Source organism: Penicillium brevicompactum (genome assembly GCF_028827555.1).
Source record: "Penicillium brevicompactum strain IBT 35665 chromosome Unknown utg000001l_segment0_segment0, whole genome shotgun sequence".
Taxonomy (NCBI): domain Eukaryota; kingdom Fungi; phylum Ascomycota; class Eurotiomycetes; order Eurotiales; family Aspergillaceae; genus Penicillium; species Penicillium brevicompactum.
Window position 1 is genome coordinate 3,801,461 of NW_026623203.1, and position 23,229 is coordinate 3,824,689.

General features: G+C 47.8%; 12 protein-coding genes across 12 annotated transcripts; 6 read left to right on the plus strand and 6 right to left on the minus strand.

Moving 5' to 3' along the window:
- Window positions 1-133: 133 nt before the first annotated feature.
- On the minus strand, window positions 134-1,921 carry N7506_001230 (MFS general substrate transporter; the record flags this gene model as incomplete). The annotated part of the gene is made up of 6 exons (XM_056950526.1): window positions 134-293; window positions 350-817; window positions 881-1,305; window positions 1,370-1,636; window positions 1,694-1,719; window positions 1,768-1,921. 6 exons carry the CDS (start codon window positions 1,919-1,921, stop codon window positions 134-136), a joined length of 1,500 nt encoding a protein of 499 aa, XP_056816441.1.
- Window positions 1,922-2,848: 927 nt separating this feature from the next.
- Window positions 2,849-4,124, plus strand: N7506_001231 (1-aminocyclopropane-1-carboxylate oxidase; the record flags this gene model as incomplete). Its single annotated transcript, XM_056950527.1, has 4 exons — window positions 2,849-3,014; window positions 3,069-3,546; window positions 3,600-3,748; window positions 3,805-4,124. 4 exons carry the CDS (start codon window positions 2,849-2,851, stop codon window positions 4,122-4,124), a joined length of 1,113 nt encoding a protein of 370 aa, XP_056816442.1.
- A 125-nt stretch (window positions 4,125-4,249) lies between these two features.
- On the minus strand, window positions 4,250-4,897 carry N7506_001232 (uncharacterized protein; the record flags this gene model as incomplete). The annotated part of the gene is made up of 1 exon (XM_056950528.1): window positions 4,250-4,897. One exon carries the CDS (start codon window positions 4,895-4,897, stop codon window positions 4,250-4,252), a length of 648 nt encoding a protein of 215 aa, XP_056816443.1.
- A 965-nt stretch (window positions 4,898-5,862) lies between these two features.
- On the plus strand, window positions 5,863-6,324 carry N7506_001233 (uncharacterized protein; the record flags this gene model as incomplete). Its single annotated transcript, XM_056950529.1, has 3 exons — window positions 5,863-5,974; window positions 6,025-6,137; window positions 6,211-6,324. 3 exons carry the CDS (start codon window positions 5,863-5,865, stop codon window positions 6,322-6,324), a joined length of 339 nt encoding a protein of 112 aa, XP_056816444.1.
- A 360-nt stretch (window positions 6,325-6,684) lies between these two features.
- On the minus strand, window positions 6,685-7,488 carry N7506_001234 (syntaxin family protein; the record flags this gene model as incomplete). The annotated part of the gene is made up of 1 exon (XM_056950530.1): window positions 6,685-7,488. The coding sequence occupies one exon, from the start codon at window positions 7,486-7,488 to the stop codon at window positions 6,685-6,687; it is 804 nt and encodes a 267-aa protein (XP_056816445.1).
- Window positions 7,489-7,937: 449 nt separating this feature from the next.
- Window positions 7,938-9,372, plus strand: N7506_001235 (uncharacterized protein; the record flags this gene model as incomplete). Its single annotated transcript, XM_056950531.1, has 2 exons — window positions 7,938-8,468; window positions 8,533-9,372. The coding sequence occupies 2 exons, from the start codon at window positions 7,938-7,940 to the stop codon at window positions 9,370-9,372; spliced, it is 1,371 nt and encodes a 456-aa protein (XP_056816446.1).
- Window positions 9,373-10,997: 1,625 nt separating this feature from the next.
- Window positions 10,998-14,140, minus strand: N7506_001236 (transcriptional regulator family TF; the record flags this gene model as incomplete). The annotated part of the gene is made up of 6 exons (XM_056950532.1): window positions 10,998-11,241; window positions 11,300-12,027; window positions 12,085-12,802; window positions 12,860-12,963; window positions 13,744-14,022; window positions 14,108-14,140. The coding sequence occupies 6 exons, from the start codon at window positions 14,138-14,140 to the stop codon at window positions 10,998-11,000; spliced, it is 2,106 nt and encodes a 701-aa protein (XP_056816447.1).
- Window positions 14,141-14,169: 29 nt separating this feature from the next.
- Window positions 14,170-15,210, plus strand: N7506_001237 (intradiol ring-cleavage dioxygenase; the record flags this gene model as incomplete). The annotated part of the gene is made up of 1 exon (XM_056950533.1): window positions 14,170-15,210. One exon carries the CDS (start codon window positions 14,170-14,172, stop codon window positions 15,208-15,210), a length of 1,041 nt encoding a protein of 346 aa, XP_056816448.1.
- Window positions 15,211-15,605: 395 nt separating this feature from the next.
- Window positions 15,606-16,147, minus strand: N7506_001238 (uncharacterized protein; the record flags this gene model as incomplete). Its single annotated transcript, XM_056950534.1, has 2 exons — window positions 15,606-15,846; window positions 15,948-16,147. 2 exons carry the CDS (start codon window positions 16,145-16,147, stop codon window positions 15,606-15,608), a joined length of 441 nt encoding a protein of 146 aa, XP_056816449.1.
- A 1,098-nt stretch (window positions 16,148-17,245) lies between these two features.
- N7506_001239 (uncharacterized protein) lies at window positions 17,246-19,072 on the plus strand (the record flags this gene model as incomplete). The annotated part of the gene is made up of 3 exons (XM_056950535.1): window positions 17,246-17,625; window positions 17,720-17,965; window positions 18,721-19,072. 3 exons carry the CDS (start codon window positions 17,246-17,248, stop codon window positions 19,070-19,072), a joined length of 978 nt encoding a protein of 325 aa, XP_056816450.1.
- Window positions 19,073-19,159: 87 nt separating this feature from the next.
- On the plus strand, window positions 19,160-20,347 carry N7506_001240 (D-aminoacylase; the record flags this gene model as incomplete). The annotated part of the gene is made up of 1 exon (XM_056950536.1): window positions 19,160-20,347. One exon carries the CDS (start codon window positions 19,160-19,162, stop codon window positions 20,345-20,347), a length of 1,188 nt encoding a protein of 395 aa, XP_056816451.1.
- Window positions 20,348-20,674: 327 nt separating this feature from the next.
- N7506_001241 (uncharacterized protein) lies at window positions 20,675-22,080 on the minus strand (the record flags this gene model as incomplete). The annotated part of the gene is made up of 3 exons (XM_056950537.1): window positions 20,675-21,213; window positions 21,332-21,505; window positions 21,594-22,080. 3 exons carry the CDS (start codon window positions 22,078-22,080, stop codon window positions 20,675-20,677), a joined length of 1,200 nt encoding a protein of 399 aa, XP_056816452.1.
- Window positions 22,081-23,229: the final 1,149 nt, after the last annotated feature.

Sequence of the window (23,229 nt, forward strand, 5' to 3'; positions counted from 1 at the left end):
TTTTGTTACTTGACTGCACCTAGGTTGTTAACTCAGAACTATTTCACATTCTATATCATCTCATTACCATCTCATTGTCAAACTTAGTAGTACCTAGCCTGGCAAGGATTATAACATCAAGAAGACATGCAGCTTAGTACACATATCTGAAATGGACATTTTCCTTATCAGTGAGATCCTTGAACGCGGATCTATCACGGTCAATTTCATTTTGTTCCAACCCATTCCGTCGCTTATTCTCACGAGACCACATGATATAAAGAGCGGAGGTAGATAGTATGGCAATACAATAGCTTGGTCAAAGTCAGCAAAGTAGTATTCGAATGGGGCAAGGGTCTTTGAAACATACCATATGATCAACCCAGTCCACAATTCGGGGTAATGTTGACTCTTGGTCTGGCTTTGGATCAATTGCGGACCAATAATATTCCCAACACAGTAAGCCACAAATACTGCCGATGCCGTGAAGCTCTTCTTAGTCTCACCAGCAACGTTACTTGCACCGAGGGAGATAGTAAGTCCGACAACCGGCCCAAAGAATCCAAGTAATGAGTATCCGACAACCGGTGCGACGGGCTTGTGTCCCCAGCTTGATTTCCAAATAATGCAGAATCCTGCAATGACCGGGAGACAGCACAGTATCAGTAGCAAGACTCTGATGTTTTGGTATCGCGAGCTCAGCCATCCCATTAGGACAATCCCAGTGCCCGACAAAGCACAGAGGGGAAATTGAAATAGGATGCTTTCTAAAGAAGAGTATCCAAATGTTGTCACTATCAGAGGACCGAAGCCAGAGATTGCACCATTGACGGTATATCTAACATGAATCAATAATTAGAATTTGTACAAGATTAGAGATCAGGAAATTGTTTGAACTCACGCAGAAGCCATTGTCACGGCGACAAGCCATATCTTGACATCAAGTGCCGCCTCCTTGATCTGAGAGACTTTCACCACTTTGTTCTTGAGTCCAGTCTGGCCTGCTCTCAATCGCTCGATTGCCACAATTCGTTCTTCCGGGCTTAGAAACCAGGCGTTCAACGGTGAGCTAGGGAGAAAGAAGCACAGGATTCCGAATAGAAACGTCAAGCCTCCAGCAAACACAAAAATGTATTGCCATGAATTTAGAGCACCGGCATCGATTGTTGCAAAGCCATAGTTGATGGCACCTCCAATAATTCCAAACCAGCCAGTGGCGGAAAACCACAAGCTCTGGCGTAGCGCTTGCTCGGACTGAGTGTAAAACCCGCTGACAGTAATCATAAAACAGGTAGGGATTATAGACTCCGTCAGGCCTTCCAGGGACTGTTAGCAACACGAAAAACGTTAGAAGAGAAGTTTGTCATTTACCTAAGAAAAACCGTTGTACCAGAAGGCCTTGCCAAGTTTTGACCCCAGCGGTTGCGGCACAAATGATGGCCCATAGCATGACCATTGGACCGAGGACATGCTGTGTTTTGAAATGTTGCAAGGTATATGTGACAGGATAAGACCCTACAAGCTGCCCGAAGTAGAATATGGATGTTGCCCAACTGAGCCGCGATGTATCCGTTTTGGGGGGACTGACTGACGCGTCAGCTACAGAAAGCTGTAGATCGGCGGTCATTCCAAATATCGCTGCGTTTCCAAGAATCGCCTTTCAAGATCATGTTAGTCTTCTGAGAAAAGAAATCAATGCTGGCATTGTACTCACTTTGTCGTAATAGACAAGTCCATAACCTAAAACGACTCAGAAAGGGATGGCAAAAGGAATAAAGACAAAAATACCAACTATCATGGCTGGTATCAAATAGAGGTCTATCTTCCTCAGGACGCGTTTGCTCTCACGGGGATCGATTGGTCTTGCGCCTTCTTCCAAAACCTCAAGTCCATTTGCAATAACTGCGTCTTTCTCCTTGGATTGAGCATTACTCAAATCCATTTTGCTGATATCGATGGAATCGACTGTTGATATTTCGAGGTTCGCACAGGCGCCAGGAGAGCGCAGCGTCACCTCAATTGCGCGAGAAGCGGAAAAGGGTCATTGGTAAGAAGTTTTTCAATTTTTGATCCAACGGGATTTGCAATAACAGAGATTCAAAGCCATGGAATTGGAAATTCCAATCGGAGCATTTTGAAGCTTTCGGCATCTGCCCGCGTCTAAAATGCGCGGAGAGATGGCAGATGGCGTGCACTCGTCCAAATATGACAGAACATCATACTAGCCCCACGTGGACTTGGCGGGGCTCAATCATATACTAAAACCTTATCGGAGGTCTGTATGTAGTAAGCTTGGAATCCTGAAAGGGGTCGTATTTTCGAGAGTGTGGAATTTACATAGTATGAGCCAGTGGTAAAGATATCAGCCCAAATTGTGTCGGATTAGTTCCTCGGCCATGTAGATACGCAAGTGCGAGTGGGAGTCATTTTAGAATTTGCGGGGAAAGAAAATGAAAAAAAAGTGAGGTCGACAGCGAAAAAGACAGTAAAAAAGATACTGAAAGGGCGTCATGGAGGGTGGTCTTTGCTACCTGCCTTGGGTACCTGAGCAAATGATAAACGGCCCGAAATTGTAAGATCATTTGAACTCTTCCAAATTTGATGATCAGACAGGAGGAATGACTAGCAATCTGTATCAAATGGGAAGGTCTAGATCATGGAATGAATCGCGCCAATAAAATGCGTGTCGACTTCGGGAGAGGACATACCACAGCTATGGTGTCATAGAGACTAGAATGATGTGGATGGAAGCCGATGGGTTATTTTGGCACACGATATAATATGCGCATGGGTACCATAAAGATTTCGTCCCATGATCAACTAAATTGATTTGAAGGGGCAGTCAGTCAATAAATTGAAATCGCTCGACATGGCTACTACAACAGAAACAGAACAATTGGAGTATGTGCAAGTGCCGGAAACATCGGAAGCATTGGATTGGGCAGATCTTAGAACGCTCGATCTCTCCAAATTTGACCAGCCTGGGGGAAGACAAAAACTAGCGGAGGAATTCACGCAGGCCATCGAGGACGTCGGTATGTTCATACTCAGTTCAATCAGCCACAATCAGCTGTTGACATGGTAGGAAGGTTTCTTCTACGTCAAAAATCATGGCTTGACTAAGGACGACATTGACACGCAATTTGCACTTGCACAATCGGTTCTTTTGCTCCCTAGCGAAGAAAAGTTGAAGTATCGGGCCGCGCTCGAGGAAGGAGACTACAACGGTTGGAAACCAGCCGGAACGAGAAATCTCATTCCTGGGGTGAAGGACAACTTCGAAATTTACAATATCCCCAAATTCATACCCGAGCATGCCAATCGATCACACCCAGAGCTTGTCAAGAGACATTGGGAAGTTATCGAAAAGTTCTCGAAGCATATCAATGACCAGATTGTCCGAAAGCTTCTCATCATCTTTGCGATAGCCTTGGGGCTTGAAGACGAGGAATGGTTTGTCAAAAAACATCGCTATGAGAAGAGCAGTGGTGATCATTTGCGCTACATGAAATATTATTCCAGAAGTGAGGAAGAGAATAGAAAGCTTGGTGGAGTTTGGCTGAAAGGGTATGTCTTTTGCATCTATGTCGATAATCTTTGCTGGTTGTAACATCAAGCAGTCATTCGGACATGGGAAGCCTGACTCTCTTATTCCGTCAACCCGTTGCTGCGTTGCAAGTGTTGACAAAGGATGGAACCTGGAAATATGTCCAGCCGCAGATGGATGCATTGACGGTCAATATCGCGGATGCGCTCCAATTTATGACAAGTGAGGGACAAAACCCTTTGTACTGGAAACTATTTTACTTACATTCTGCAACGCAGATGGATTCCTCAAGTCTAGCATTCACCGAGTAATTGCACCACCAAAGGATCAAGCCCATGTTGATCGCCTGGGTGTTTTGTATATGGTACGCATTGAGGACGATTCCGACTTGGTCCCCATTGAGGAATCTCCCGTCTTACAGGAGAGAGGTTTGACAAGTGAAAGAATTCTGGGAAGCGATGGGCAGCCGATCAAAGCGGGAGAATGGGTGAAGCAACGCATCATCAAGAATCTCGGGACATCTACCAACGACGAAGGGGATAACGATGTCGACCAAGTGGAGATAATCAAGGGCATTTCTATCAAATATTTTGACTAGATGGGTGCAAGCAACATTGCGAATTATTCGAGTGATCGTGAAGAGGAGCCTTTTGGGGTGAGACTTCTTTCGTTAGAGCAAAGAGCGAGTAAACGCGGTCTTTTCAAATAATTTCTGTCATTCATTCAAGCATCAGGTACATCAGTTGGCTCTCTTCCAGATTCAATAACTTCCTGCAACATCTCCAACCTATCCTGTCCCCAGAAAGACTCACCATTGAGAATGTAAAATGGAGCGCCAAACACATTTCTCAACTCAGCTTCCTCAATCAAATCCACTTCTTTCTTTGCCCACGATTCCTCAGATTCAGCTCTCTTCAGCAACCGATCCCCCTTGAGACCTGATTCAGCCGCCAACTGAACGATAGTGTCAGGATCGGCGATGTCAAGTTCTCGAGCCCAAACCGCTTCTAATCCTTTGTGTACGAACTCATGAACATGTTCACTGTCCGCCCCGTTCTCTTCAATGGCGGCAAGCAGAACACGGTGTGCGAGAGAAGGATCCGCCGGGTAGAATTTTGGCTGTTGTACAACTGGGATTTCGCGGATCTTTCGCCAGCGCTCCATCTCAAGAAGACGATACGCTTGTCTCTGCTCCGATCGCTGCTTCACGGGTAATCCACCGGATATAGAGAAAATATGCAGAAGATCAATTGGCTTGTAGAGGATCTGTGCATTCGTCTGCTTCGCAAGTTGCTGGAATCGACGGCTTCCGATGTAGGACCATAGTGAAATGAAAGAAAAGTAGAACTCGATTACTGGGCGGGTTGCCATTGGTGCAGTATAAGGAGCAAGTAGACGGAGCATTTGATTGATAAAAAGACAGCAAATTGATTTTCAACGTCAAAGGCATACTGCCAAATCGAATCACGCCACAGTGCTTCCATCACTCGTAATTCGAGTCAGATCTCAAAACCCCCCGATCATATGCTCCGCATAGGGAACTCCGTTCGAGAGAAGGGGGGTAGTGTCCTTTTAAGCGGGACTTATCTAGGCGTTTTGCCATGTAATTTCAGCCATGAGAATGACGAATCGGCACTATTAAAACGGCGGGTCTCAGGCGTGTTTATATCGAACCCAAGTAGCAACAGCTACTTGGGTCGGAAAGATCAAGAAGTTAGTACTTCGTATCTAAAGGTAATTGACAATAGAAAGCTTTTGCTGTCTTTTTTGCTGCATTGTTAATGCCGAGGGGAGCAGTATAGAACGACCCAAACCCTGCCATCGAAAGTTTGCACCTGTTGTGTGAGGGTGATGGCTTAGATATGCCGATAGCCTGGCGTATTTTTGACATCCACATTTGACCTGACCTCTGTGTGTATAGGCGTACATTGGCTGTTCCATGCTATGGTCAAGTTCCCATGCCGAGTATGCCGATCTTCCAAGCAATCGAGAAGTGGGGAATCGCTGAATTAGGAAAGGGAAGCTCCCTCCAGGTTTTCATCTTGTTTTGTTGATCGATATCGCGAAACTCCATGTGGGCAGCTGCAAGGCTACTACCCTCGGCAGTGAAAGAGTTAAGTGGAGGTTGACGCATTGCAAGGCACAAATAAGGCATTTACAGCCTTGTTTGTCAGGCCCCACTCGGAGAAACGGATGATGTCATGAAGCATCACATCAAGGCCACAGCTGTCAGAAGCAGATGGAACTGCTTTAAATACCTTTTCCGAAGTTCCAATCTTCTTCATTTAATTTCAAATACTCTCTACTCCCTCACAACTACACCAACCAACCTCACAATGTCTTTCATCACCTCCATCCGGGCTTCTCGTCAAGCTCTCCGTTCCAATATCATTCCCGTCTCCACATTTCATACATCGGCTGTCCGCAGCTTGAAAGAGAACGACCGTCGTCAGTAATGGCCATTATACCTGCCAGTCACTCGAGCTAATGCGAAACAGACCGCGAAGACCTCGCTGACCACTATGAGTCTCACAAACAAGAAGGCCTCAAGGAAACCAAGGAGGGCAAGGGAAAGTGGAGGTCCGAGCTGGCCAGTTCCAGTGAAGAAGATGTAAGCTTCTCACCTGGGTTATATCTATTCTACACCATAATGGGCATCGCTAACATACTTCGTGACTTTTCAGGTGAAAGCTGATCGAGGCGAATACGATGGTGATCATCCCTCGTTCGAGGCCATGCAGCAAAAGACGAAACACCTGCTTCGTGAGCAGGAAAAGGCGAAGGGAAACAAGCAATAAGCACGACTGGCTGACTGCTCTGCCTTTCCAATCGCATATTTCTATTATGTCTCATGTATTTGATTTAGTCTGCGACCGAAGTTGTTACGGAGTCTAATGGGGTGATCTGTGTACGGTTTATCGCATTTACCAATGATTATTGATACAAATGAAATTGTGTCTGAGCCAGAATTGTTCTTGAAAGAACTTCGTAACGTAGTATGACCAAGGAGCTGCGAGAGTCCCAAACCCATCTGGATGAACGCCTAAAACACCATGGGGAAATCACAGATAGAATCGATCCACCTGTTGCTAAAAGTCCAGAAACGCCCGCTTGTCGAAAGATAAGAGAAAAGACAATCCATAACCCGCTGTCTGGTATCATTTCAGGATCACAATCAGAATGACCAGAACAATGATCAACCCAATAATAGTCATCATACTCCAGTTGTCCCCGGCCTTGCGGCGGATCCGATCAATTCGCCGCCTGGCACCGTTCAGTCGTGTCTGATGGCGCTCGACGTCCCCGTCCATCCCATCCAGCAGTTGAACATGGCCATCCAATTCATCTCCGATCTGGATACTCAGCTGGTGTTGTCTGCCAATCGATTCACCCAGGCGATCGAGCTGATCGTCCTGATCGCGCATAGTCTGAGCATGATGATCGTAGATTTGTTGATTATCCATGTCGGACTGGTCGGGTCGTGACGGCGACGGTTCATCGCGGTATGGACGGAAGAGATTATTGCGATCGCGGTCTTCTTCTCCGTCAATTTCATCTTGAACAGCTGCGGCTGCGGCGGAATTATCCATGAATCGGACGGATTTGGAAGGCGGATGTTGAGGGACCGGCTGCTTGAGATCGGGGATGGAAGATTGCGACGCCTGCGCCGTGGGCTCCGTGGCGTCGGGGCCGTGAAACTGGGTTGCGAGATCTTCATATTGCATTTGAAGGGGAACGAGTTGGTCTTTGAGGGCGGCGGCGCCTGCGCTGTCGTTCGAGTTCGCTAGTCGGGTCTGGTCGGCTTCCACGGCATCGATGCCTTCTCGGAGTGACTCTAGGGAGCGCGAGATTTCTCCATCTTGGGAATTGGGCTCGAGGTCCAGGGAGATGGCCCGTTGGCGCTCTAATAGAGATAGCTTGATATGATCGGCGAGTAGGAATAGCTGGGAAGGGTTCGCCATGATTTGTCAGATTCAGGACTTTGGGTGTTCGAATCGTATTATCAGTTCCGAGAAAGACCTCCGAGCCAAACAAGGTCTGGATGAGTACAGGTTGGGATGGAGATGGGGTAAGACGGAGAATCACAAAGCGGAGAGGCAACAAGCCGCAGATCGACCGCTTTCCGCCTTCGACTCCCTTCACCCCCGCAATCCTCCTTTTTGTTTCTTGTTTCTATCGGGTCGGGCGAATATGTCTAATTCATGCAAGCATTTACTTCCTATTGTCCAAATCATCGTGTTCTGACTTGCGTCACCCTCATGGATCCGGAGTATCTGCTACCCTACCTCGGTATCTAGTGCACCCATCTGCATGAACCCGCGCGCTGGTTCCGCATTCCTCAGCGACGACATTATCCCCGATACCTCACACCATTATCTGGGCCTGGCTTTAGGCTCCAGACCTGCGCAACATGAATCTACAGGAGTTTCTGGCAATGGAGGAAAGCCGTGAACGCGACGAGCTGATCGACCTCCGCGGCCTGGACTTCGTCTCCGACTACGATTCGCATCTTATGTGCCCGATATGTCACTGCCCCTTCGTTGATCCCGTTCATCTACAATGCGACCATGTGTTTTGCGAAAGTTGCCTCAGTTCGGCCATCAACACCTTCCGCTCGGCCGACTCGGACGAGTTCCCGTGTCCCTCTTGCCGAACCCCCACCCGAGAAATATCGACAAGCGTGCCGCGCCTGTTGATCAACATGTGCGACGAGATCCGGGTACGGTGCCCACTCTTGACTGAGGGTTGTCAAGAAATCATACCCCGGGGTCATGTCCAGTCGCATGTCGAGAAGTACTGTGGATATCGGCTGGTTCCATGTCCGGATGATTCCTGCGACAAAATGATGCGCAGCAATGACGTAGGAATCAAAACCAAGTGCATGCACGCAGTCCGTTACTGCACCCGTTGCGAGCAAGACGTTATTGAGCAAGACTTTGAGGTTTGTTTGTCGATGTTTCTGCCTGGTAATGTTATGGATCTGACTAACGCGTACTTTTGTATAGGAGCATGAGAGCAAGCTTTGTCCGGTTCTTGAAGTCTCTTGTGTGGACTGTCAGACAGTCGTGATCCGCGGGGAATTGGATGCGCACGTGGAATCCTGTCCCGAAGTTGCTGTTCCCTGCTCAGCCTCTAAATATGCGTGTCCGGCCAAGATTCGGCGTGCAGACATTGCGACACATGAGCAAAGTTGCCCATTGGTTGCAATGGGGCCTTACTTTGAAGGTCAAAACGCCAGGCTGAATTCCCTCGAGCTGGGCATGCGCCACCTTCAGCAGCGGAACGAGATCTTTGAAGATGGGCTCGCCAACATTCGATCTACCCTGATGGAATCCACTCGAGTCAACTCAAATAGCCACGGCGATAGATCTTCAACACGGGTTGATCGGGACCGCGATCGGCAAACACCGGCACGCCCGGAAACGAATGCAGACGATCCCGAAGACGTTGCCTCGAGCATATTTTCCTCGACTGCCAACAGCTATTTGCTATCCCTGCACGAGTCCCTCCGCGAGCAGGTTGGACAACTATCACATGCTATCAACGATCTAGATGCCCGTGCCAGCATGGCCATAATGAACGAATCCCTGCGCATCAAGGAAGATATGGCGATCACAAATGCTGCGGTGAACAGCGTTCGTATGCAGGTCCAGTGGCTCATGAATCCTCGACTTCACCAAGGACCACGTGGAGCCGTCCGCACCAACAATACGAATGAGGGTACCCGAACACAGATGGACTCGTCGACCTCAACGGCAGGGCCGAGTAACGCCTCCACTCAATCACTTGGCTTCCTTCGACCCAGACGGTCTAGTGACACTGGGCGTGAAGGCACCAAGCTGTGAGAACTATCTGAGGCTGTAATTCTGAGCGCTGCATCGTCAACTTTCCAACCTGCATCGTACTGAACCATGTGCTTGTTGATGATTAATGATTGAGTTCAACATTGTTTTGAATATCACCTGTAAATAGTTGCATCCATCATAACCAATCCTTAATTGCCATCTTATAGCCCTGTTTATTTAAGCTATAATCTCACTGCGATGGCTTGGAATTCGGGGATCCAATCCAAAGTCTTCAAGTCTACAATCGCCATACCTTGGTTCGTTTGTCCCTCCCTTCAACCTTGAACTACCCTCAAAGTAAGCAGAGGGCGTAGAACATTCCAAGGATGTGCCTACTGCTACCTAACAGCATCGAAATGACTGCTGATAGTCAAATTTGTGGAAATTTCTGTCCCCGAGAGACTGGTTGATGATCGAAATATCATGCTCTTCTCGCGCTCTCCTCCCATCCCATCGGAATTCCCTCGCTTGTGCACGATGAGTAGAGCCTCGCGGCGACCTTGGTGAGCTGAACTCAACTACACACTCAAGGATGTGCTAGTTAGCTTTTTTCTAGGATGTCTACCCCGTCGGTCTAACGAAAACCCAGAAAGAACCTTGTTATCCTTGCAAACAAGACCCGAAATTGAGAGTCTCTCCAATCCTACTCACGACACGACTCGCTGTTAATATCGGGCAATTGACTACCCACCTCATGGGCCCTGGAGAGGTAAGCGTTAAAACCTGGAAGTACTACCTACCAAGTGCTTTCCAATGTTCTGCTGGTGTACTTGACGCGTAGGTAAGTATATATTCCCAGACCACCATCCAGTCATGCAACGTTTGTGATTTCCAAGTGTTCCAGGGTTACTTCACTGCCCAGATGATTTTAAGCTCCCATTCCTCTATATTTCTGCCCTGCATAATCTATATATCTCACATCTTTGATCATAACAACCAACACCATCAGCACTTAGATGAAATACCCCGGCAATCTTCATACATAAAACCTTGCTGATTTATGGAAATCACCTGCTGGAAATTCAAAAACCAAGCTTCTCCCGACACCGAACGACTTCACCACGATGCAAGACTTCAAGATGCAAAAAACAAAAAAAGATAATCTCAAAGACCATGTTGGTGTTTTAGGAAGAGCCGAACGCGGGGGTCGAACCCGCAGCCTTAAGATTAAGAGTCTTACGCTCTACCGATTGAGCTAGCCCGGCCGGGCTGTTGAAAGGGGAGCCAGTTTTGGTTAGATGAAGAATTTGACAAGAAAGTGGAGAATAGTGGAGAAAAGTGGGACAGCAGGGTGTCGAGGTGTCTAGTCTAGCCTTGAACGGCTAAAATCGGCACGCTCTGATGACGTCACCAAAATTTATAGCCAAAGATCAGCGAGTCTGCAACCTCGCGTCCTCAAGAATAAGATCTTCAGAGTCATCCATGTCTCCAAAGCGAAATTAGTTACTTGTTCAGTCTTTGAACCTTGGCATACTCGTGCAAGACCTCGTTGATATCCCACTTTAGATACTCCGTATGGTATACCAAGAAGGCAAAGTTGAGAATTTTATCTTCATATGCTGATATATACAAGAAGATAGCTACCTAAGATCCAAACAGAAAGGTATCAAGCGATCCAAGACAAATCATGAGTTCACGACCCTAGGCTGCGAGTGTCTCGCCAGCGAGATCAAACGCTCAATGAAAGCCTGAGACAAATAAAATGGTGGAAAAGACTGTCCGTCCTCAGTAGGTTTGTTGAGCTGAGCTAGCAGCTCAGCGATATCCTCCATGGTCTTGAGGTCCCTTTTGAAAGTCGGCGAGGTGGGGACGGTGATGAGATACCAGAAGACAGAGAACACCGCCGCAAGCATAAATTGCGCATGGATCCTAAGAGACAATCAGTAGGGTTGATCGAGCTTTGTCTCTGACAGCATGGGGCTCTTACCAGAAGGTGTGATGGTTGACAAATTGGCGGGTTCGCGAAATATAAATCAACGAGGATTTCGCAGCCTCAAAGCAAAGCTCTGCACTGGATGGCAGAGGCGACCAGGTCTGCGGAGAAGAGATCCTACACGAGCTGCTTGCCCCGTGTATTTTCCCCAAACAGTAGTAATATTCCAAATGGATGTTCACACCCCTGATACTGAGATCATGGAATAGATAATCAGGTGCACTCTCGGTTGCAAATACATCAGGCCGGCACTCGACCGGATACCCCTCTTTCAGATCACTCAGCTCTTGATCCAGTTCGCGAATATGCTGGAGACGCCGGGCTTCAGGTAAGGCCTGACCATGCACCGAATACAGCAGCCGGAAAATCCTAGATTTGAGCAGGGAAAATCGAAGATCGGAAGGGAAGAGAAGCTCCTTCGAGGACAGCGGCTTCATGTAGAAATGACGCTCTGAGGTGTTTCGTGCATATGTCGTCGGGAGATCCAAGTCACAGTCGTCGTCATTGATTAAGGGGGGCTGAGATTTCCGAATGGAAAATTCCTTGTCAATTGCATAGCAATGCCAGAACATGGCTCGGAGATGTTGGCTTCGCTGGTCTGTCCGATGTATCTCGTGAGGGGTTTGGATTTTGTTTGCACCAAGGTTATAGACAAGTTGCACCGCAACTCCTAATAATTGTTCTCCTGCTTGGGGCCTGCCCAGAGGTGTGATGTAGAGCATCTGTGAAGAGGCATGTCAGCAATGTAGAGGTAATGCATTTGAGTAACGAGTAAATACCAATATCGTTACTGCCTCAAGAGTTCTCAGATCAGGAGGTTCTAGTAACATTTCAGGAAGTAGTGTGAGCGCAGCTTGCGCATAGGCATCCGGGTCGGTGCCAGCGAACGCAGCTTCATGGCGGTGGATTTGAGTTATCATTGCAGCGAAAGCAACTAGACAGGCACGATTGGCGACACGAGTCAAATGTGACGGTTGATCTAAGATGTTCGCGTTGAGAAGGATCTGCATGGCCTCGACGTCCACGATGGGGAAAATCGAGTATAGGCCATTTCTCTCGAAATATTCCAAGCATTTCTGAACAAGTGCAGAGTTGGGCCACTTTATACCGACCACCTTTTTCGTTGATTTGAGCTGCGCCGCCTTGAACGATTGAGTGACCTCGTGGGCAAAAACATCCACATTGAACGCGCGACCTGTTTGTTGTTCAATGAGTGAGTAGAAGGCCGCTCGTTGAGATGAAAGGGGGCTCCCAAGCCCACAAAATGAGATGTGCCATTGGAAAGCTGCCAACGCGGTATCGAAATCTCGCGTGTCAGGCAGCCAGCTTGCTGTGGCGGCTATGGAGGCGGATGAAGACGCCACAGAGAGTGGGCTGAGCGGGCCTGGAGAAGCGGTCCTACCCGGGGAAGGGATTGGCAGCCCTTTGTGGTTTTGCTTAAGTCCGAGCAGAATTGTCTCTAATTCCCGAACCCTAGCCTTAGTGTCGGCCAGTTCTCTGCGTCCCCGTTAGCGCTTATAATGGAAACATCGTGACAAGATTAGTATATCTTACTGCCGGGTGCTTTTCCGATGTTGCGACAGCGGCTTGGAGAAAGTACATGGTAACGCAGCAATATGACAGTTCTCGCACGCCGGTTGGTTTCTATCACAGCGGATCTGGAGGATATCAGATTAGGGGCCAGGTGAGACATTGGGAGGCTTTGTGGGTTCTACCTTGCGGTGCCGACATAGATCACACGCACTCCGCCCTTTCCCGCCCCGCGGGCCAGTAGCGTCGTCCATAAAAGAATTTCTCAGCCTGTACAGTCCCAATGGGGTGATGGGTGGTCAATTGTGACTGGGCTTCGGAGTTTGAAAATGTTCGTCGCCGCTGAATCATCACGCTATTTCACTGGTCTCGAGCCTATTGAGGCAGTGAGAAGAGGAATCCACTTTCGACTGGCCAGTGAGATGGTCGCATTCGGCAATCAAGCTCGTTTGAAGTGGAAATTAGCGGTGATGAATAAGCGGCGGTGAAGGCCTGCGAGCTCCGGATCCACTTTTCTCATACTCCCATGCCTCCACGCAGTACGCAGTCACTACGATGCAAATGCTACTGCTCCGTCCATTTCCTCGGAATTCCTGGGATTACCTGAATCTCTCAACTCCATTGAGCCCTGGTACTATTCGAAACTAGAGTCCGCGTCAGCCACTTTCCAGAATCTTGGCATTGGCCGGTTAACGGCACTGTCTATTGAGTCTCAATCTTCATATCGTTTCCTCCATTGTGATCTATGGGTCAATCCCAAAGTCCGATGAAGCACAAACGATGTGTTCATGTCCACCGTTTTTGTAAAAGCAAGAAAAGTATACATTGATATCTACCTTCCCTCTGCGTTGACTGTTGGCACTATCCATACCCATGCAAGCAGTGCCTCCAAGTGCCATTGTACTTACCCCCACAGGAAGACTTGGCTGCAGATCACTGTGGTAAGAGGCTGCCAGGAACAGACAAGATGACTGCCTATCCTGTTCCACCTCCGGGCATGCAGGCCTCTGATGTCCAATCGCTGGGGCTTCTTTCGTCAGCTCAACCTTCAGGTTGACTACAATCGTTCTAGCGTCACCACAAACCTTGACCCGACTCAAATACTCCCCCGAAGGTGGAATGCCAAGAGAGCTTGCTCCATTGTCTTCTAACATGAGAATATGCTGAGCTGACGACAACACTGACGACTGATAGATTGTCAATATGAAGACCAACAGGCCTCTGCGCTCAACGAGGAGAGCACCAAGTATAAAAGACCCCTCAGAATCTCACAATCGAGGCAGAATCATCAGCCAGCTCAAACATCTTTCTCCCCAATTACCACCACTGAAACAATGCATTACACCAAAATTGCCCTGCTTGCCCTGACCGGCCTGGCCATGGCCCATCCCGGTGCCCATGAGCCCAACTCTTACACCCATGTTGCGAAGAGAAACTTCCTGCACAACGCACGCAGCACTCTTGATAAGTGCGCGGACAAGTTGGAGCAGCGCGGAGTCAACTCCCGCGCCCAAGCCCGTCGTGCCGCCCTCATGCACGCCAACAAAAAGCGTGCCATTTTCTCCCGTGATACCGACAAGGTCGTGAACACTTCGCACCATTCCAATCTCCACGTTACCCCGAACACACCTGAAACAGAGTTGTTCTCCAAGAACCCCGTCTGCATCCTGGCACCCGAGGGCGAGGTCGGTCCCTTCTGGGTGAAGGGAGAGTTGATCCGTTCCGACATCCGCGATGGACAAGCTGGCATTCCTATCATCCTTGATGGTCAGTTCATTGACATCAACACCTGCGAGCCTATCAAGAACCTCTACTGGGATGTGTGGAACTGCAATGCCACTGGCGTCTACTCCGGAGTTCAGAGCTCCATGAACGGCAACGGCGACGATGCCTCCAACCTGAACAAGACTTTCCTGCGCGGTATTCAAAAGACCGACTCTGACGGTGTCGCTCAGTTCAAGACTCTGTTCCCGGGTCACTACTCTGGTCGCGCTACCCATGTTCACGTCATTGCCCACACAGATGCTCATGTGCTGCCAAACAACACCCTCACCGGTGGCCACATCTCTCATATCGGTCAGCTGTTCTTTGACAAGGAGCTTATCACTACTGTTGAAGCTACGTACCCGTACAATACTAGCACCGTTGCCATCACTGAGAACGCCGATGATCACGTCGTCCAGGACGAGACTGAGGATTCCAACTCCGATCCCTTCTTTGAATATGCCTACCTCGGTGATACTATCGAGGATGGTCTGCTTGCCTGGGTCACTCTGGGTGTCAATGTTTCTGCTAGCCATGACTCTGACTCTTCCTACGCTGCGAGTCTCACTTCCTCAGGTGGTGTGGCAAACTCAGACAGCATGTTCCGCTAGGCTGTGATTGCCTGATTTTATGGACAATGGTCTTCTTGCATTTGCCACTGCTTATGCGAGAAAATAACCACGCTGCGAAATATCCGTCATTACTAAGTTTTCTATACTGCCCAGGTGATGAAGGGGTTGATCAAGTCAGATTTCATCCTACATAGTACGACTTTGAGGGAATGAACCCTTTTACATATTGAAATACTTGGGAAATAAAATTGATTCCTGTGTGTGAAACAACACCCAGCTCTAAGCAAAAGAAAACACAATACAAGATCAAAGCTATAATTAAGCAGTGATTTCCAGGGCTGTACCTGGGCAGTACCACCTGCGCAAGCAAATCTATGGGTAGTTCGATATTCACATCAATTCCCAAAACCCATACCCCGCACACTAATATAAAATCACGACAAAGGAGCAACCTCGAGGTTGAAAACACCATCCCATTCGCACTGTTCCATAGGGGACTCTTGCTTCTTGCATTTCCATGGCTCCCCCGTCACAGTCGACTGTCCAGTGACAGTGCCATCCACGCGAGAGACCCCGATATCAAAGTTCTCGATGTTGTAAACCCCGTTTATAAGGTGAAGCTGATAGGATTTATCGGAGCAGTCGTAGGATTTGGCACCAGGCTGGCCCGCGGACCTAGAGCGGTATCAGCATTTGTCTCATCCCTTGCGTTCCCAGCCATCACGAGATTGTCATGTGATTACCCAACAAGATGACAATATTAGAAAGTCGCTTACCAGTATCCTGAACAGGTTGTCTCCGTGTTGGAGTTTGGGTCTTTCAGTGAGAATGAGAACAAAGTGGTCGTGGGCCTTGAGGTGTAATAGATTCCAGCGTGAAGGTTTGTAAGCTCCAGTGGCTTGAGAGCAGCGGTATCCGCAGCGAGCGCAGAGCCAGCGACTGCAAGTGCAATGGTGGTAATTGATGTGGTCTTCATATTGTCGATCTAGCTGGTTGAGGTTTCTTTGATCTGAACTGTAATGTATTGCTTGTTGAGGAACCCGTTAGACCAGTACCACCGACCTTTAAATACTTTTGTGCTTGTACAGGGCCGTTGGTACAGCTGAGACATACATGCAAAGGGAATTAGCAGTTTGAAGCTGTGATTGAGTATTGACGTATAGTTACATCAAGTTTATTCCCACGACCTGTCTGGAACCTTGGATACGCGAATATCCGTGCGAAAGTTTACTATGAATAAAGTTGGACGCCTCAAAGAACTAAATCCAAGAGAGAAAACATAACTGACAGTATCTAAATTTGGTCTTGCGCTTATTGTAGATCGATGTCTCATGACTGTACCGTTGATTGGTGGTCGCCCAACCCGGCTTCAGGCGACCAGTTCACATAGGCAGCCCAAATTATTTTTGGCAGCAGGGCCATATGAATGGAGTTTATGAGTATAGGGTTTGGCCATAAATTTGGGTTCAAACAGGGCTCTACACGAAACTATGCTCTGTCCTACCTACCAAAATAGATCCCCTCATATGCTTCGAAGATTGGTGAGAGTGCTTTTCTTTGAATGCGTCTAACCTCGGAACCGATGAAGAAGCTGAAGCTCAACATCAAAAATATAAAAGGATAAGGAATTGAGTGAACTCTTCTATTCTATCAAAGAAAAGTATGTTTGCACCTCAATCTTCCACAGAATAGACAAGTACCCTGCAAATGAAAAGAGCACGCAGCTCAAATATGGCCGGATTAAGAAGTAGGTTCTGTTTCTTGAAGATGTGTTGAATGTTTGAATTTCTATGCTGTACAATTTGGAACTAAATCTACTATTCTTGGAAACTGGGTGTATATTAAGGTACAGCATAATTTCCTTATTGCATATTTCTCCCCCTAAAAATTGATACCCCTAGTAACCAAACGGGCTGAGTCCAATCAAAAGGCTCGAAGATCCCGTGACACCCACCGCTGAGTGTGTTATAACATCCATTGATGCCTTACTCACCCACCTCATTCTCATCTTTTTACATCCATCATCAGGTAGCTGCATCAATCCCGTTTGAGCCATTAGAAAACTTCAGCAGTCATGGAAATCCATATCCTGCCAGGAAACTCGTCTATCCCCTCACAGCTACCAAGCGTTCCAATACGGTCGCCCATTGAGATTATCAATAATTTCCGCATGGTGTATGATCAGAAACAGATTGAGACCTTTCAGAATTTGTTGGACTCACTTGTCTCAGACGACAAATTCGACATACTTGATTTGGATACAATCATGATAGATGCGGTTAGACATGATGATGCGCAATTCGTCGAGGCGCTTCTTTTCCATGGGCTACCCTTGCATTCTGATTACTCTTTAGCAGCAGCGAAGTCAAAGGCAAAGAATGTCCTCGAAGCGCTTTTTAAGAACGGCTGGAATGTCAATAAGTCAATAAGTGACGCACAGCCCCCGGTACTTGGGTAAGAACCTCTTCCCCACAAAAGCTTAGCCGCGTAACTGAGTCATTTCTACTTTCGTGACCCAAGACCAAGACATGGTGTCATGGCTACTCAGAAATGGAGCTGATCCAAATCAAAAATGTCTGATTGACTTGACACCACTTTCTTATGCTGTTCACTACGCACCTATCTCAAATATCAAACTCTTCCTTGGCAATGGAGGCAACACACAGCAAGGACAGCTTCTATTCCACGCGCTGGATAGGGAGTCTGAAGTGTTTGAGGTCTTAACACTTCTTCTTAAGGCAGGTGCTCCTTTGAATGCGACGATGTATCAGAATCATCCCTTCTCTTGGTCTCTGTACGCTTTTATGGGACTTGGTACCATTTTACACAAGGCGGCCGAGCTTGGAAAGGTCGACGTTGTGCGATTCTTGGTTCATGAAGGGGTAGACTTGAGCATTCAAGATGCAAATGGTGACACCGCTTTGGATTGCGCCAGGAGACTAAGCAAAATTGAAGTTGTGCAATTGCTCGAGGACTCAAGCAATCATTAATCTTGGAGGATGGTGTTTTTGGAAGTAGGTATTGTTTCTTGAAGATAAATGATCCTGGGTTTATTGGGAGATCAGATGACCCTCTTGGCTAGCTAGCTCTCCCTCTCCCTTCTTTCCTTTTCCCGGTGTTTTTGCTTCGAGAGCCAGAATCTACTGGTTTGAAGCGAGTTGTGCTTCTCCGTAGATCAGCCTGTTATCAGTGACCACATACGGAGTACTGCATATTGTGTTGGTGGTTTCAAACGTCAGCCTCGCAAAAGCAGCAAGGAATATTATATTAGCGTGTGACTTACGGCGAATAAAAAGTTCCCATGCATGGGTGCCAGATCACACTTGGTTTCTCCCCGCTCCGCCGGCCTCCTATATTCGGAATCCCGAGGGCATGTTTAATCTGATTATTTTCGTTTGGTAGCCAGACATCTTCCTCTCATCCCAGGGGATTCGTCTTACCTACCATAGGGAAAATACCCTGATCACTCATCGCTCAAAGAGAGAGAAATGTAACATGAACAACCCAGATCTTTCGCTTTTGAACTCGCCGAGCTGACTTCCTCTTTAGGGCCCAAGACACAATCCAGCATGCCGTTGATCGGCTTCAGGCTGCCGCCCTTGCAATACCGAAAATTTGTGCGCTTTCTGGAACACCCGGCGTATCAATCGGGGTGCTTCACCACAATCAAGTCATATACACTCAAGGCTTCGGTTATCGCGATGTCGAAGCAAAGCTACCGCCTGATGAGCAGACAGTTTACCACATCGCCTCATTGTCCAAAGCTGTGACCTCAGCCGCGTTCGGAATACTTGTCGAAGAAGAGAAAATCGACTGGGACACTCCTGTCAAGACCATTCTTCCGGAGTTCGATCATCCCAATCGAACGGTCCGAGAAGAGCTCAATATCGCCGATTTGTAATCTCATCGTGGAGGCCTAGCGACCCAAAATGCTCTTTGGATGCAAGAACATGGTCATTTAAAATTCACCAAAGAAGAAACGCTGCCGATGTTCGCAACGCTGCCCAAAGTCCGCGAGTTTCGCTCTAAATTTGGATACTCAAACTGGGGATATGGACTGGCGGCTTTGGTTCTAGAGAAGCTGACAGACATGACCTGGGGCCAATTTCTCCATGAACGTCTATTCCAACCCCTAGGGTTGACGCGCACCTTTACAGCGGATCCAAATACGGACAACGTAGCCAAGTCATATGTTCCATTGACTGATGGTACTATCATACCCCAGACTCCATCAATTGCGGATGGGACTGTTATGTCAGGGGGATCTGGAATTCGCTCATGTGTCAGCGATCTCTTGGTCCTGTATAAGGCCCTTTTGAATGCCAGCAAAGATCAATTCTTAAACAACACCACCTCAACATCAGGTCTGCCGTTTTGCCAAACCACCACTATCCTGAGCCCGCAGGTTCCTATGCCTGGGCCGAATATTCTTGAGAATACATATGCTATGGGCTGGGTGCGGACGCAGATACCCCAGCCATTGGGTTCAACCGGTACCAATGGTGCCGTTATGAAAAGCATGCCTTTTGTTGGCCGCGGCTCGCCGTCGCGACTGGTGATAAATCACAATGGCAGTCTATCCGGATCCTTCTCTGCAGTCCTTCTCTTACCCGAAACCGACTCCGCTATTGTCGTCTTAACAAACTCCATTTCGAAGAATGACTGTTCTGATTGGATTTCTCAGTTACTGCTTGAGGCATTGATTGAAAATGACGAGAAGAATGACTATGCTCATCTAGCCCAAATCAGCTCGGAAGCCTCCGATCAAAAGATGGGCGATATACAGCGGCTATTGTCTAGCAAACAAATTTCGAATACCTCTCACAGACCCTTATGGGACTATACAGGCAAGTACTACAATAAAAATGGGCTATGGTTTCTAGACGTGTTCCTTACCGAAGACGGGCTCCATTTTTGCATGAAAGGAGACAGGCGATACACGTATAAGCTCTCTCACTTTCACTATGATACCTTCTCGTGGATTATGACCCGTGATGAGCTTGTTCGACTTGGAAGATTCCCCAACAACTTTCCTGACACGTATCTCTTCATTTTTACTGCTTGGAATGATGCCGTGGACGGCCTGTATTGGCACCATGATCGAGGAATCGCAGAAAGCGAATTCTTCAAGAGAACCGGAGGCTCAGTATCCGAGGTGGACACTAGGGCTCAGTAGGTTTCTCTTGCGTCATTGCAGATTTTGCGAAGGATGCTAATATTTCACCTGAGTTCATGGGAACGATGAGCTTTGAATGATACGAGTCCCAACATGCGACTTACACACAGTAGCCTTAACTATTAGAGTATTTCTCAACTGTGCAGGCTTTCATATCCTCACAAACACTACTCAAATTACCCTACAACCAAGTGTTGAGATCAAATGTAGTAAAGCAAAGCCTAGGTAGGAGTGTTCAAGTAAGCTCCAAAATGCAAACTCCAAGTGTATTCAATTTAGTTATACCTAACGCCATATAAAACCTCAACCTAGCATCTAACTATAAAATTAACTACGCTGGAATGGTAGTTTAGGGAACCATGAAGAAACGCCGCTAGCTGTCTGCTGCCTCTCCGGGCTTTCATCCATCTGAAAGACCCCAGATTCAGGTGAAGAGCCCGAAGACGAGCTATCCGCAGGTGATTCAGTCTGGACCGGGGAACCTGTCTCGCTACCATGGGGTGATGCAGAGACCGAAGACCTCTGCGCAGGAGACTCTGTCCCGCTACCATGGGGTGATGCAGAGACCGACGACCTCTGCGCAGGAGACCCTGTCCCGCTGCTATAGGACGATGAATCATTCATCGAGCCCTGAGGCTCACCGTCGAATCCAGATTGATCTTCTCCGGCCACATCCAACTCAGCATCAGAAGACTCTTGCACGTCGCTAGGAGCCGAGACGGAACTGACGCTACTAGGCGCTCTATACGTGTTGCGGCCGCCATAGTATCTAGGAGGCGCCCCTGGGATTGGAATGGGATCATACTCCGATCGAAACGAACGACGTCCGTTGTACTCAGGGGGAGGAGAGGAGAGTCGGTCATAGTCTGGAGGTGGAGAGCCGGGGGGGAGGAGAGGGATTCAGGAACTGAGATGGGGACTCCGGCTGTGGGGAGCTAACCGAAGAGGTGACTGGAGAGCCGATTGGGGACCTCATGGGAGAACCAATGTTCTGGTTAGGGCCGTAGTGGTCAGCAACTTCTTCATAGTCAGGAGGGTTACCGTTTGTGCCCTGGAGACCGCCAACTGCGATAGGCATGGGCATGGGAGCGAAGCCTCCAGGGGTCTCATTGTCCCAAATTGGAGACACACCATGGTCGTCTTCGTCGACTTCCATGGCTACCGGTGGGGGGAGGTGAGCCTCGTGGCGATGTGTGGGGGGAGACCTCAAGCCCATAATCGAAGAGATTCACACCTATGTGGCTACCTGAGAGATACCTGTCACTATGAATGTATTCCAAAAGGGTCAGAAGATCTGCATTGTGACGGACGTTAGCAGGCGAGGCTCGAACCTCAATTTCATCAGCATCTTCAAAGACATTGAACCGGTCAGGACCAACGTATCTGAAAATTGCCCAGGCAAGAGGGGGTGGGCTGATGGGAAGCAAGAATCGCTCGGGGCCTGGGAACATCGCTACAGCGGCTTCAATTCGCTCCCATTCTGCCCGGTAGTATAGATTGAACATATCGGTCCATTCTGGATCTTCATGAGAGTTAGCCAGACCGGCACACAGGCTCCAGAGGAGATGGTTTTCGCTGATGAACATTTGGATGACGAGGGATGTGTGCATGGTTATCCGATCATTGATAAACACCCAGCAAGGAACGGCCAGATGATACGGTCTTTGGAGAATACTGATGTCTGCTCCTCCGTAGAGCTCGCGCACTTGTTCCCAAATTTCCGCGTGGCTCATCTTGTCGATTGTCAGTTGAAATGGGTTGAAGATGTGGATACTTATTGTGTTGTTCTAGGTGGAGATTGAGTTTCTCGAAGTTGTTGGTTCGAAGCTGTTTAGATTTGAAGTTGTGTAGATGTGATGCTGTATGGATATGGTATTGAATGGAACAGGATGTTGTTGGTGAAGATTTGCAGTCGAGTCACAGGCGACTTATATAACCTGATGACACAGTCCCTAGCAAAACTTGAAAGCCTTCTTTGATACTCGGTTTCAAGGAAGAATATCACAAAGGCATTGAGTTGATTTTTTGTTGATACTCTTCGATCAGCCGCAATAAACAATGCCTTTGAAAGATAATCTCGTTGAATGAAAAGGACATATCTCAACGGGCTTTGTTAGCAAATCTGCAAGTCAGTTTGACCAAACTTGGAAAGTTTGGGTTGAGATAAATCCAGCTCTTTGTTCTTCTTTGACTACAGGCTTTCATCCGTTTATCTAAGTTGGACTGAAAGAATTTGATCAGATGGAAAGATACCTCTGTTGGGACCGGCAGTTTTGCCGAAAGGTCCAAAGCATGGTGGAAAGATTTTATTTCCTCTGACAATCACCAGGGTAACAAGAGCTAGCTACAATTTATCCTCTGTTCATGCAGATGTGAAAAAAGATACCTGATGTTCCAAAGTTGAGATCCTATGTCAATCAATCCACGGATGTGGATAGCACCGCTTTTGATAGATTCAAATCTCACGCAGATCTATAGAGGACAGCTGAATTTCTCAGGGCAATTACGCAGACTCACTCTAGGTGAAGAAGGAAATGGAGCTCCTAATTACTAGTGTGGAAGATTCATAGAGTCACAACGGAATCTATTCCAACGCTCGCGATATTAATTTTACCATGGACGCCTCGGAGTCGCAGGCATGCCATATCCGCTAGCATTGCACAGAAACGAAGAACAGTAAGGCTACATGGATGAAGCTAGCTTACCAACAAGCAGATATACAAGAATACGTCACGACAAAATGGTGTAGGTATAGAAGTAACATTGTACAGTAGCTGAACATCGTCCCCTCCCGTGAGATAATTGAGTCGAAAAGTCAAGCGCGGCAGAACACGCAAGTCGACTTCAATTCCCATAGAAATTAGCTGGGGACTCGCGCAGAA